Source organism: Netta rufina (assembly GCF_964035555.1).
Source record: "Netta rufina genome assembly, chromosome: 3".
Lineage (NCBI taxonomy): Eukaryota > Metazoa > Chordata > Aves > Anseriformes > Anatidae > Netta > Netta rufina.
The window spans coordinates 76242043-76255505 of NC_140125.1; the positions used below are offsets into that span (position 1 = coordinate 76242043).

The window sequence follows — 13463 nt, forward strand, 5'->3', positions numbered from 1 at the left end:
TATCTTGTGCTCTGAGTTCTCAAGCTGCTGCCTCATCTTGATGGCCGTGATCTCTGTTGTGTGCAATATACTGGATGATCCTCTCTTTCCAGGTGTTCAGGTATCACACTTTCATACCCGTTAATTTAGGGAATTCATACATACATGTAAATGCATATGCATGTACATATTAGGGTATATATGCATATATATTTGACATATCTAAAACATGTATGTATTGTTATGTATATAAACTGAATGATATATAGATATAAAATATGGAGTATTTGTAATATATGGAGTACATATATACACATATACAGTAGCATTAGAAAGTATTAATATTTGTGAAAGACTCCAAGTTCCTTTGAAAGAGGCTGTGGAGGTCTTTAAAAGACGTTTAGATGTAGAGCTTAGGGATATGGTTTAGTGGGGACTGTTAGTGTTAGGTCAGAGGTTGGACTCGATGATCATGAGGTCTCTTCCAACCTAGAAATTCTGTGATTCTGTGTGATTCTGTTATACTGAGGGGATGCCGGTGAAGGAGCAGTTTGCCTGTTTGCCTTCTATCAGTGCCCTTAGGGCCCGGCGCTGCCTGGCCGCAGACCAGCGCGCCCTAACTCCTGCTGAAGCACCCTGCTGCTCAACAGAGCCCCCTCTAAAAGACTTGCGCTGGCACTCCTGACCAGCTGTAGCTACCACCACCCCCAGCAGGAGCCCCCAGGTTTATTCCCAACCCTCAGAGCCTCGGCGGGAAACGCATTTTTAAAACCCGGGCGCCCAAACACGCCTCCGGGAAAAGCGCCCCGCCTCCGCCTTTCCGCACCCGTCCCTGCTGCCGGGGGTTGCCGGGGGGGCCCTACCGCCCCGAGGCCAGACCCCATACAGGTGAAGGTGGCCGGGCCAAGCCGAGCCGAGCCGGGCTGGGCTGAACCGAGCCGGGCTGCGCCGAGCCGGGGCGGGGACGGGGCGGGGGTGCTGCGATCGCACCGCCCCACGCCGCAGGAAGCGCCGCCCGTGCCCTTTCTTCCTCCTCCTCCTCCTCCTCCTCCTCCCGTGGTGGCGGCGGTGGCGGCTCGGCGATGCAGCAGCACTTCTCCCTGGCCGACTGCGAGGTGGTGGGCTTCGACCTGGACCACACGCTCTGCCGCTACCACCTCCCGCAGAGCGAGCGGGTGAGTGCGGCTCGGCTCGGCGCGGCTCGGCCCGGTCCGGCCTGGGAGCCCGAGCGAAAGGGCGAGCGGCGGGGCGCGGGGCTGGGGGAGCCCCGCTGCGGGCAGGGGCAGCCCCGCGGTGCCGCTGGAGGTGCCCCCGGGGAGAGCTGGAGGGAGAACAGGCAGCGAAGCGCCGGGCTGGCTGGCTGGCCGCCTCCTCCGCAGGCCTGTGCCCGAGCGAGGAGGGCAGAGCCATGCCTTGTGGCTTGGAAGCGGTGCCTCTTGAGAGCCCTCCTGCCCGCCGCGGTGCTGACATGAAGCCGGAACCCCTCGGCTCAGTGCGGAGATGCTGCAGGCAGAGGTGGCGGCGCTCGGCACTTCGGACAGGCGACCTTGGGAAACTTTCTCGTGCCTGCAACAGAAGGGCGAGCCTGGGGATGCTCAGCATCCCTGCCTGGGCGCAGTTAGCTCACACGGAGCGGGCCCCGTCTGGTCGTGGAGGGTTCCTCCACTGAGGCCTCCTCCTCTGTTGGCATCTCTGTTGACTTTGCCACCCAGCTGTCCTGGCTCATGGGTGCTTGTGGTGTCCTTCTGCCCAAGCCCCTTTCATATGCCTCCCTTTTCTTGCCCAGCACAGGACTAAACTTACATGTTAGTGGCAAGATCCCTCAGAGCATGATAGAGAAGCAAATGCGGATGAGGTGCCCCGTTTCCCAAATAGTTGGGGTTTGGTGCATCTTGGTTTGAAAAACTGCTTTGCTTCCTAGGGTGGTTTGACCTCCCATGGAGAGGTATCTTTGCTGACAGAAAGCACCCATTCATTTTAGTTCACTCTTCATCTTCTCACAACACAGAGACGCTGCATGACGCATGCACACTGCATACTTCCTTATCTAAGAGAAACAAAAACTTAATGCTGGCAGGCACAGCTGAAAATGCAATTAGTTCTTAGCCTTTCTGTGCCAGCCCTTGTATTGGTCTTTCTCTGGCATTATTTATAGTCATTCCAATAGTAGCTTTTGTAATTGAGTTGTATTAAATGGCTGAAAGTTGTACAGGCTTTAACAGTGTTCTTTCCAAACTTATGAATAATTTACTTTGTACTTGCTGTTGCCTTCAAAGTATGTTCCAACAGGCATGTTTAAAATGCCCAATATCTTAAGTTGTTTATAGGTTCAGAAGCCACTTGTTGAGTCATGAATGGTGACATTTTAAAAATAAAAAAGACTGGGGAGGGGTAAGTAGTGACTAGCCTTAGGTACTTACTCTCTTGGTTTCCCAACAGTCTTGAAGCACTGGGGAAGTAAGGTAGGAACACCTCACACTTAAAAAAAAAACCAAACAAACAAAAAACAAAACAAAACAAAAAAAACCTGCACCAAAACTGCGTGAGCATCTTGAGCTGTTTGCCTGCCAGCCAGAAGTAACCTTGGGCACTGCTATGAGGAGACAATGGGGCAGGGCCCCTAGGTCCCTGATTTGCCGTTGCTTAGGAGGCACTGAAACTTAGATTTTTCAGCTTTCTAGGGAACAGTATCTTTGGTCTCAATAAAAATAATTAATGCCTTTTTTTTTCCATTTATAGCTAATATATGATAGTTTTGCCCAGTATCTGGTAACGGAGAAGGGTTATGACAAAGGCTTGCTCACTCTAACTCCAGAAAGCTTAGACTTCTGGTAAGTATGTTGAACATAACAATCTGTGTTCATAACTTCCTTTATGCTATAACTTTTAAAAGGCTTGGAAACAGCTTCTCTTATTTTACCGTTGTTAAGATTATCGAGCCCAATAGGTAATTCCAAAATTACAGTTTTAAATACTTGTTGGAGCAACTGTTTCCCATGAGATACTTCTAATGTAGTTTGAAGAGACAACTGAGTATTTAAGTTTGCTTTGTTCTTCTAGCTGTCTCCACACAAGCTTTGCGGTCAGACTGACTTATTTTGTATACCCCCTTTGACTTCTGCCTCCAATTCAACTGGTAAATCCAGTAACCATCAAAACTTATTCATATCTCCTTTTTCTCTTGATGGATGTTGTTTTTGTTTGTGTAAAACAGAATAGTCCCAACAGTCTTTGAGAAAATGAGGGAAAGTGACATGCTGGGAAGAAACACTGTAGGAGTGGCACTTTAGGCATGAAGCTGTAATATTAAAGATTAAAATAAACTTTCCTGGTCTTAGTTCAGTGACCTCTGAGTAGGAACATTTATCTCCAGTATTTCACCTCCTGTAGATTGTTATCTACAGCAGAGGTGTGGGGACTTGAAGGCTAGGCTATCTCATGTTTGTTTGTTTAGTTTTCCCCTTAGGAGAAGAACAGCTGTTTTTAAATTGTTTTTACAGTTCGGTATATTATTGGACAGATTCCAAACAGGTCTAATTTCAGTTTTCAAGTGATAAGGAGGGTATCTGTGTTTCTCATATTTTGAGGCCTCTGAAGCATGAAGATCTAGGTATTCCAGCCTTAGTCCCTTACTGGAGCTGGGGATTTGTTAGTGTGGACCTGTGTTGGTGCTACTTACACAGGTGTGATCTGCTTGGTCTGTTCGTGGCATATCTTTGGGTGCCTTATAACACAGAATGAAGACAATATTACTTTTCCACTCTTTTTTTTTTCCTCTTTTATTCATCACTACACTTGATCTCATCTTCCAAACAATCTAAGCTAACATAAATACATTTTTTCTGTAAGGTACTAGGAGAGTTAGAAATTCTTGTGGTACAGATCTCCTGAAGTGTGTACCCTTTACCTGTGGTGAGTGCTGGCTGGCATGGCAATGCCTCTGCTTCATGTGCTCCTTAGATATTCAGTTGCCCATCTACCCCTCTCTCACTTAATATTAGTGTTACCTACCTGGTAATAGTAAGCAGAGGAATTGCAACCAAAAAGAATATAAATATATATACATATAAATATATGTGTATATATACATAGAGATATAGATACATATCTTCAAAAGGAGAAGTGACTTGAATGTCACAGTTCTTAGTTGTATATGTTTGAACCTTAACCCTCCAGCTGTATCTATATGAACGGTCACGCTAAAGTCATGGAACAATGGAACTGGATTTATTTAGTAGGAATTTGCTATGTAAGTGAAATCCAGCCCTCACTGTAATGATATGTATTTGCATATATAGATCATTGTTTAAACGTGTAAGTATTTGAAGGGTTGTGATTTTTGCCGCTTTTAAGTACCATTGTTGTATAGCTTCTGTAACTGCGTTTCGCTATTGTGATATAGACATTCCTCTGAAAACATTAATTGCTTATTTCTTCCTTAAAATGCATTTAATTTTAGTTGTAAAGGCTTGGTTTTGGACCTTGAAGATGGAAACTTCCTGAAACTTGCAGAAGATGGAACGGTTTTGAGGTAATACTGACTATACATGTTATTGATAAACAAACACCAACATTGTATCCTCTTCTTGAAAGCCATCTCTCAGTTTTGTTAAACATTTAAAATATTGATTTCAGCATACATTCACTTATTTAAAAATTTAAATACTCTTGGGTAACGTGATGATCAGTTTCTCTTGATGTTACATGTATATATTAGGAAAATGCTAGCTGCTAGAAATTATGTCATTTTTAATAAACATTTAAGACTGAGCGCATTTTGATTTTGAAACTAAACTCACTTTTTCAGTGGCTACCAATACTCTGTCCAATTCTGCTAAGATCCAGGTAAAGGTTTTTCTTGAATTCTGAGTAACCTGACTCAGTTGGTGCTAATGACTAACGTTAATGACAGCACTATTATCTTTGTATTATATACATTCAAATTTCGTGCAAATTTGTGACATATGACTTAAATAGCCTTAGATAAATTAAACACAAACTGACACATTTGCTTCCAAAATTCTTTTTTTCCTCTAAAAGCCAATTTCTCCCTTGAGTCATCACTTCAATACATCTTTAGTTCTTCTCTCCTTTTGTGTTTTTTTTGTTGTTGTTGTTGTTTTTTTTTTTTTGAACATAAGACTGCTATTTTAAATCATAAATTTGAAAAGTAAATATATCTGGAGTATGTCAAACCCAGTCTTCTTCCTCCCGTATTTTTATCCAAAATGAAAATCTATGTAGTTTAATACTAAAAATAGGCCATACTTTTTTGGTAGCATTTGGTGGAAGAAACTTGAAGATGCTAGGGAAAAACAGACTTCACTGAAATTGTTGAAGGTGTCCTCCTCCATGGGGGACGGTGGAATTAGGTGATCTTTAAAGGTCCTTTCTGACCCAAACCATTGTATGGTCCTATAAAATAGGAGAAAAAATAACCATGAGTCTGTGCTTTGTATTCAGAAATTCATGTAGTAGAACCATGAATTTCAAAGGACTGCATGTAGAATTCAAGAGCAGAGGACATATGACATTAAAGGGTGGAGTGGTACAAGACTACTTATCCTGTCATTGTGGGCATTTCCTTTGAAACTGGGATCTGTACATTCTTTCAGGCCACAGTTTCACAATCAAGCTTATTGATTTTTAATTCCTGAAAAGGCTCGTGCATACATCTGTATAACATAGCTGCTTTCAGGGCTCAAGCTAGCATTTTTTCATAGCCCTGCCCTGCATTCTGTGAATGTTACTAGGCTTCAGAATAGTGTATAGGCTTTCTGCTCTGTGTTTTATTGTGCAGTGTATATTGATAGTTCAAGAATAATGTCCTCACACAATTGAGAACATTCGAGCAACACAGAGTGATTGTGTTAGGAGGTGAGGCACAGCAGCCATGCCCTCAGCCAACCAGACCTTTGTGAAGTAGGGCTTTTATTGAGGATTGTAATGTATATAATAAAAGCTTAGGTCCTAGGAAACTTCTAATTGGTAAATCAAGTTACTTCTAAGTGAAGATCAAGTCACATACACCTCAGTATTCAACTGTGATTCATTTTTGTGCTCTAGAAGTACTCTGAATATTTTTAACCTTTTTTTTTTTTTTCCCACTAATGCATCAAATAGGGCAAGCCATGGCACTAGGAGCATGACATCTGAGGAGATCCTGGAGATTTATGGAAGAAGGGAATGGAAGCATTTTAGTGCAGTAAGGGGAATGCTTTCCCGCTCAGGTAGCTATATACCTTAGAATGTCCTGGTCTTTGAAATTGCTCTGGCCCTTTCAATGTTTCGTAGTGTTAGTTTGTACTAAAAGTATTTAAAAATACTTGAGCTGAGAATGCCTGGAATAGGTGAGTGTTTTGCACAAGGGTTGTTTTTATATTTTTTAACTTCTTATACGTAAATGTAGTTGAACTTAATCTAGGTTGCCAGTGATAAAACGAATAACAAATGAGTTGACAATACAGGCATGTTTTGATTGCAGAGTTGGACACATTGTTTCTTGATGAAGTAGTTAGATTGATAGTCTCAACCTCATTTAGGATATGTTTGGCAAATCTTAAGTTTTTCTTAATTGTTGACTCATTGCCATCGTATTACTGGAGGCCTAGGTGAAAGTGCAATGAACAGAGCAGATATGGAAACACAACCACTCCTCCTGTGGTGAAGGTTTCTTGGCTTTAAGGTGGAGCCGCATTGTGAAGGCGTTGTGATTAGGCTTTCATTTTTGCTAGCCACCCTGTGCTTTCTCTCCAATTTACTTTGATCTTACCAATTGCAAGTAATGCACCTAAAGACAAAATGCTCAGTTGAGTTGCATTATTCTGTGTAATAGAAGTGCTTTGCTGTCACAAAGTTGTCTGTTATCCTTATTCTAAACTACAAGTAATCTTTTGCAATGAGGTAGAAGAGAGGTACATCTGTTTTATGACCAGAAGAAGCCTTTCTTTTTTATTGAGAAGTGCAATTCATCTCTCTTGTGACTATCAATCTGTGTTTTGCTGACTTCTTGTGTACTTAAGAGACAGCTCAGATGAGGTCATGAATACCCCAAAAAAATAAAAATTGCCTGTTAAGTCATTTTACTCAAGGAAAAGTGTTGTTGAACATGACCTCAGTCTGGAAGGAACATTTGCACGTGCCTGATTTTTAGTTCTGTTTTGGGCTGTTGCGGAATAATGTGGGCATGCTTCCCATTGGGTTAAGGTGCTGTCTTTAGCATGTGTGTGCAAAGGACAAGGCTGTGTAAGACCTGTCCAAATGATTCTGAAACAACTTCTTAAACTTTGTGTTTCTAATGCTGGGGAAATTGGTATTTTGGAAGTGTTGAGTGTTACTGCCTTGACTTTTAAGGCTCATGGTTCTTCTCCATCTCTTCCACGGTAACTTTTAGAACCTTAATTTATTTTAAAAAATCTCACTGCCTGGTGTAAGTTAATACCTGTCAGCTGCCAATTGTGAGAATCAGAAGTAGGAATATGGTTCTTAATTCTGATTCTGTGAATGAAAGCTAACATATATCCTTAAGTTGGGATGTAGATGATACTTATTACTAGTGAAAGCCAAGTAAATGTTATTTAAATGTGTTTTTATTTGTGATTAAACTATACAGCATGGATTTAAAAAGTAGTGATGATTGTGTTTTTGTTTGTTTTTCAGGTAAATACTATTTGTATGATAATTACTTTGACCTACCAGGAGCCCTCCTGTGTGCAAGGGTTGTGGACAGTTTAGATCAGGTAAGAACTGGACCGTTTGAAATTAAGTATTCCTTTCTCTGCATAACTTGTGTGCATTCAATAATGCATGCAAGTAATATACTCAACAAATTTAACATCTTTAGCTTTTTTTTCTTATTTGGAATTAAGAATTTCAAGACGTTTTTCATGAAACAATTTCAAGAAATACTTTTTCATGCCAGACTTTCACTGTATTAAAGTTGTTTCCCAAGTTACTTGTGACCTACTTGGTGTGGTCCAAATAAGTGTACTTCCACCAGAGGGCACAAACAACTAGGATAAGAATAAACGAGTACTTTTCTCTTAAGTTTATTGTGATAATCAGAATATTGTTCTTAAATCTCCTTTAGTTGTACTTGATGATACTTTAATTAATCTAGTGAATAATGTGGTTTTCTAATTTTCAAGAAGTGTCAAAGAGTTGAAAGTTAATTTGCATCCTTCTTAAACTTGTTTTTGTACCCTAAATATATTGACCCGTGTACACAAATGTAAATAAGCCTATGGAATACTATGTTTTTTTTATTTTTTTTAAATCATCCTGTAAGTGATAAGTTAAATCTGCAAGGTAGAAAGTGTAATTGCTTTCACCTTTTTCAGTGCTTTTTAGATATGCAGTACATGCTAAATCCTGCCTTTGATGTTTGATGTCAGTTAATTCAGATGTGTTAAAGAAGGCTTGAAATTTTAACTTGGGGACAGCTGAGTGTAGGAGAAGGCTCTTCTTGTAGAGTAAATATCTTAGCATTGATGAAGTACTGATATAATTTTCTGTCTGAAGATACCAAAGTGTTGCAGCACTAAAAATTGCAGGCACTGAAAATTGTCTGCAGACTGGAAATCAGAGCTGTGAGATGGGTATCTGCAATCCCTTTAGGTATCACCTGACTTAATGTTTTAGGCTGTACTCCAAAATTACATGCTGAGCAGGCTGCTGCTTAAGTCCAAGGGCTGCATGAAGACTTACCGAAAACTAGCTTACTGGCAAGCACTGAGGACAAGTGTGTCATAAGACTTTTAATTTTGTGCCTGATTGATCTTCTTCCCTTACTGTTCACAGCTTTAGAATCCTCTCTCAGATGTGACATCTTGTATTATATTCCTTTATGTTACAGTTAGTTTAGACTTGGCACAAGCTGTTTATTGAGAGAGAGAGAAGGTGGTGCTAAAGCATATCACAGCACGTGTAACTGAACGTGCAAGCACCACTAGTATACAAGCTGGGACATTGACCCTGGATCACTGGCATCTTCAGCCCCAGAGAATTAAACCCATGCCCTGTTTCTTCATGGAGCTGCCAAAATTAGGTTAAGCATCCTCTTTTTCAGTTTCTTTAATATTTTACTTTTAGGTTTCAATTCACCCAACTTATGTCAAAACCCATTCTGGTGTGCCGGGCTACGCTGCTATGGTTGAATCTGCTTTTGATGGGTCCACAGCCAGAGCTACTGTGTATTTTCAGGCAAATGAGAGAAGCTTCTTGGTGTTTCTTTGCATTGAAGCTCTTCACAAAGTACTTCTTTGTCTGATGCTTCAGCTAATGAAATTACCTATGATGATCACTGCCCAAGTCATGGTGGACTGCATGGGGATGTTCATGCTTTTCTCTTTGCTTTCTGGGAATTGGTCTGTTTTCATGCATGTCTTATGTGCAGTAGCTGTGGATTTGCAAGGGGCTAGTTTGTTAATTGTTTCAATCTTCTCAAATGCCAGCTGTTTTGAAGGAAGCATACCTGCTTTTAAACTAGTATCTATTTGTCTTCAGAGCAGTGCTGTGAGGAACTGTTAGCTTGTTGCATTGATTTTTAAAAGAAACAAATGCAGCAACAAAAACAACACAAAAAACAAAGCATAAACAAATGGCAATACATCCACATGGAGTATGAGGGGTCCCGACAGTTGAATCTGTCCAAAGGCTGGTGCTAGTATGGGCTGGTAGATGGAGTACCGGAAGGATACACAGCTTTGAGTAATTACCTTGGTTAGCAGCTAGCTGAAAGTTGACACACACAGAACCGTTTCTTTCTTTCATTCCTTTTTATGTATTTCTACAGTAGTTTACTAGAAGAATTATTTTTTTATAAAAAAGAAAAGCTAAAAGCAACAACACTTTCCTGTTATTAACCCCTAAAGCTGAGGGATCATAAGCAAACTACTGTAATGCTTGTCAGTCACATACGAAAGCCCTTGTTTGTGCAACTTGTGAAATTATGGGCAAGACTGTTCCTCTTGAAGCCTCCATGGAAGATTAGGCCTGAAATAGCAGTTCACTATAAGCAGACTACATGTCTTTGGATGGAAATGTTTATGTTCAGTTTCTAAATGTTTCCATCTCTAGAAAATGCCTTCTGTGTTTGGGTCATTATTCAGGTATTGGTGCAGAGCTGGGCTGACAGGTTTAGGACACAGAGGGTGATGCCATAAAATCTGTCAACGGTTGCATCAAGACTTATGCTAAACTAAGTGTGAAAAGCCTTTAACAACACTACAGAAATATTTTCCACGGTGTACAAACTCAACGAAACTATGCCACCTGCTGTACTGCTGCCCTGTACCTTGTAACTAAGCACCTCTTACAGGCTCAGTAAGTAATCCTCTGCCCTGTAGTGTGCCTGACTACATAATTACACCTGTGTTTAACTCAGCATTCCTAAGGTGTGTAGTGCTCGAGTCCTAGAGCAGTCTGAGCTGGTTGAGAAGCTGTTTCTCTCCCTTGGTGAGGCACTGGAAGGGCAGCTGAGGTCAACAGGAGCACTTCTGTGCCCAGGCAGCTTTCTAGGAATGATGAGAGACTGCTCACACTGCAAATTGCTTTTCTCTCTCCCTCTGCCAGAGTGAGGGTTTGGCAGCCTTCAAAGCATAATGTAGCTTAGTGCTGCTGAGCCTGGCTTCTGCGTAAGTATTTTATATGATGTTTGGGGTGGAGTTATTGGCAGAAGACCATTGCCACTAAGTTATAGTGAAGGCTTTTGCCAATTGTAATGGTGAAAAGTGATGTGAGTGCCAGACTGTAGATAATGTCAACCTGTTAGTTAAGTGCAGTACCTGCAGCTCCAGGCATTTATTTTTCCAACAAGTCAGCAGGATGGGTAATTCGTTAAGTTGCTGTCCTGTCCAAGGCATCTCTTTGCTGTAAGGTTTTAGATGTCCTTACAAGTATAAATCCTTTCTCCTTTCCCCTTTGACAGCCCCATGCATACTCATATCCTTTAGAAGTAGGGAGATGACCTGTCTGCCATTACCCAGAATTCACAGTCAAGTTGGGTTCTGAGTCCTGAATCATACTGTCTAAGACTGCTGTACTTCATTTTCAAAATTTTATTTACTAGTAGTGTTCCTGTCATTTTTTTCGATATGAAAGCTTTAAATGGATGATATTTGATATAGTGACTAGATTCCTTTGATACTTACAGCATGATGGTCAGAAAAAATATGATTTCTGGAAGGACATGGTTGCTGCTATCCAGCATAATTACAAAATAACAGCTTTTAAAGGTAAGTAGGTTCACTGAAAGCTTACAATAATAGCTGCGAATACTACATTGCTTGACAGAGTGAATACGTTTGCAAGTACACTGTAGGTTTTTCAACATAGTTTTTACTTTTCAGGCTTATACATGGTTGTATATTTACATGCTTATCCTGCTAGCCATTACTATTTACTTTAGCTGGAGCCATTTTTATTTTATTTTATTTTTTTTTTTTAAAATAACGCTTGTGATGTACTACTTCACTGAATTTAGAGGAAAAGCAGTTGATATAGCAATGTGGGCATCCTTGGGCTGTATTTTGATTCTAGTTGTGGTGTGCTTGTATTTATGAATAAAATAAAAAATGCACTGGAGAAAAGAGTAATATTTGATTAATTTTTTGCTACACTTTCTTTAGGCCATTAGTTTTTATTAAAATTCCTTATGTAGTAAGTTGAGACAAAAGTGGGGAGATTGTCATCCTAGTTTTAAACCTCAGAATTGTGTTATTCTGTTACAAATTTACTAGAAATTGCAGAGGATAATTTTTTAAAAATAAAAGTTACTTATTTAAGTAATAGCCTTCCTTCACCCAAAACCAACCTTATTCTACTGTAGAATAAATTAGAATTGGGAAACATCTTGGCTACCCTTCAACTAGAAATGTTTTTCTTCCTTTCACAGACATAACTTATGAGAAATTAATAATCTGAGACTAAAGGTTAAGCATCCTCTGTGTGCATGCAACTAATAAAAATTATTTTTAACTTTTTTATATAAAAAAAAAAGCATAGTTCAGAACTCCATAATTTTGCTGACAATATTACTGATGGAATTACTTCTGACACAACATTTATTAGGCACAGGTTTAGACATTCTTAAAATTTAGCTTTTGTTCACCAGTACTTTGTACTACTTGCTGAAGCAGTCAGTTTTATCATTTTCTTTCAATCGTAGTTGAAAAAATCCCCTCAGAAGTTCCAAACAAAAGTAGAAGTGATGTCAGAATATATGTTGTAAAAGACAGCTAGGTAATCCTAAAATACTTTTTTTTTTTTTTTTTTTTTTTTTTTTGCTACTGCTATGTTTTCTTTGAAGCTTAGTGTGTTTAATAGTTAAATTCCTTTAAGATATCACTCATATATGAAATAAATGTATTTTTGTATTTTCTGCTGATATTAAACCAGTTCTAATAAACTGTAACTTTTGGCATTTTTGTTATTTTTATTTTTTTTCAAATCCTGAAAGTTGGTCATTTTAAAAGATGTGGACAATGCAGTTTGGTTTAAAAAGAAAAAAAAATACAAGTTCTTTGGGAATTAATTAGATAAAACAATTTAAAGCCTGATATTTAAAATCATATAAAGAATTGATATCTTCATGCAAGTGTATGTGTGTGTGTACATATGTACCTACCTGATGTACCTATTTGTAGATGTAAGTATGAAATCTGCATCCAAGCAGATGGTGACATGACTTGATGCTTTCTAACTCACGTCAAAATAGGTACTTAGTTTAATAAACCCAATTCACTGTTATAAAAATTACGAGGCACGTGTACAACAGCAATAAAATATAAGACAAGGTAGGAAATGATAAGCGTAACTTTTTTGGGGGGGGGGGGGTAGCAGAATAGGGCTTTGTAAAGTCATAAGTAAAACAATGCATATTGTGCACTGTAGTTAAACATTTTAATATATGGTAGTGCTAAGGTCTGTCATGCATCATTTTGAAAGGCTTTATAAGGGTCTTCTTTTCCATTTAATAACATGGTCCAGTGGATAAAGCACTGAACTGGGAGTTAGAAGAATTAGATATTATTTCTTCCTGCACAACTTAACTGCAATATTCTCATGGAGGATCTCTTTGCTTCAGGTCCCTCTTCTGTGAGATGGGAATACCAGTACTAATTTTCTGTCGCAAGTTCACGCCAAAGAGATTTTTTTTCCTTGAGTGCAAGCTTAACATAACTTCCTGAGGAAACTCTTAAAGCTGGCTCTAGCCCAGCTTCTGCATACCAGGAAGCCCCACGCTCTTTCTCAGCCCACAACCTGGCCCAAAACCCACAGTCTCTTGACTGAACTCCATGCCCTCAGTGCCTTGCAAAGGTTTTAACCCTTTAGAGAAAAAGAGTGCTCATTTACAGGTAGTCAAGGTAAATTTTCTAAAGCAAACTTAACTGGTCAGCTGGGAAACGTAAAGTTCCCAAGCTGAAATGCCATCTTAGTAGTGCCATTGTCAGTGATGGAGCAGAACGACTGACCATTTTATTTTT

The 13463-nt window shown here is 39.8% G+C and overlaps 1 protein-coding gene across 1 annotated transcript in view; it reads left to right on the top strand.

The window, feature by feature from the left end:
• Positions 1 to 1061: 1061 nt before the first annotated feature.
• Positions 1062 to 13463, top strand: part of LOC311207792 (dermatan-sulfate epimerase) — a gene marked incomplete at its 5' end in the record, with an annotated part of 196788 nt that continues 184386 nt past the window's right edge. Inside the window, 6 exons of the mRNA XM_084284090.1 lie at positions 1062 to 1154; positions 2719 to 2810; positions 4439 to 4510; positions 6103 to 6209; positions 7639 to 7718; positions 11132 to 11213. Coding sequence (XP_084140216.1) covers positions 1062 to 1154; positions 2719 to 2810; positions 4439 to 4510; positions 6103 to 6209; positions 7639 to 7718; positions 11132 to 11213 — 526 coding nt within the window. The remainder of the gene's footprint in view (positions 1155 to 2718; positions 2811 to 4438; positions 4511 to 6102; positions 6210 to 7638; positions 7719 to 11131; positions 11214 to 13463) is intronic.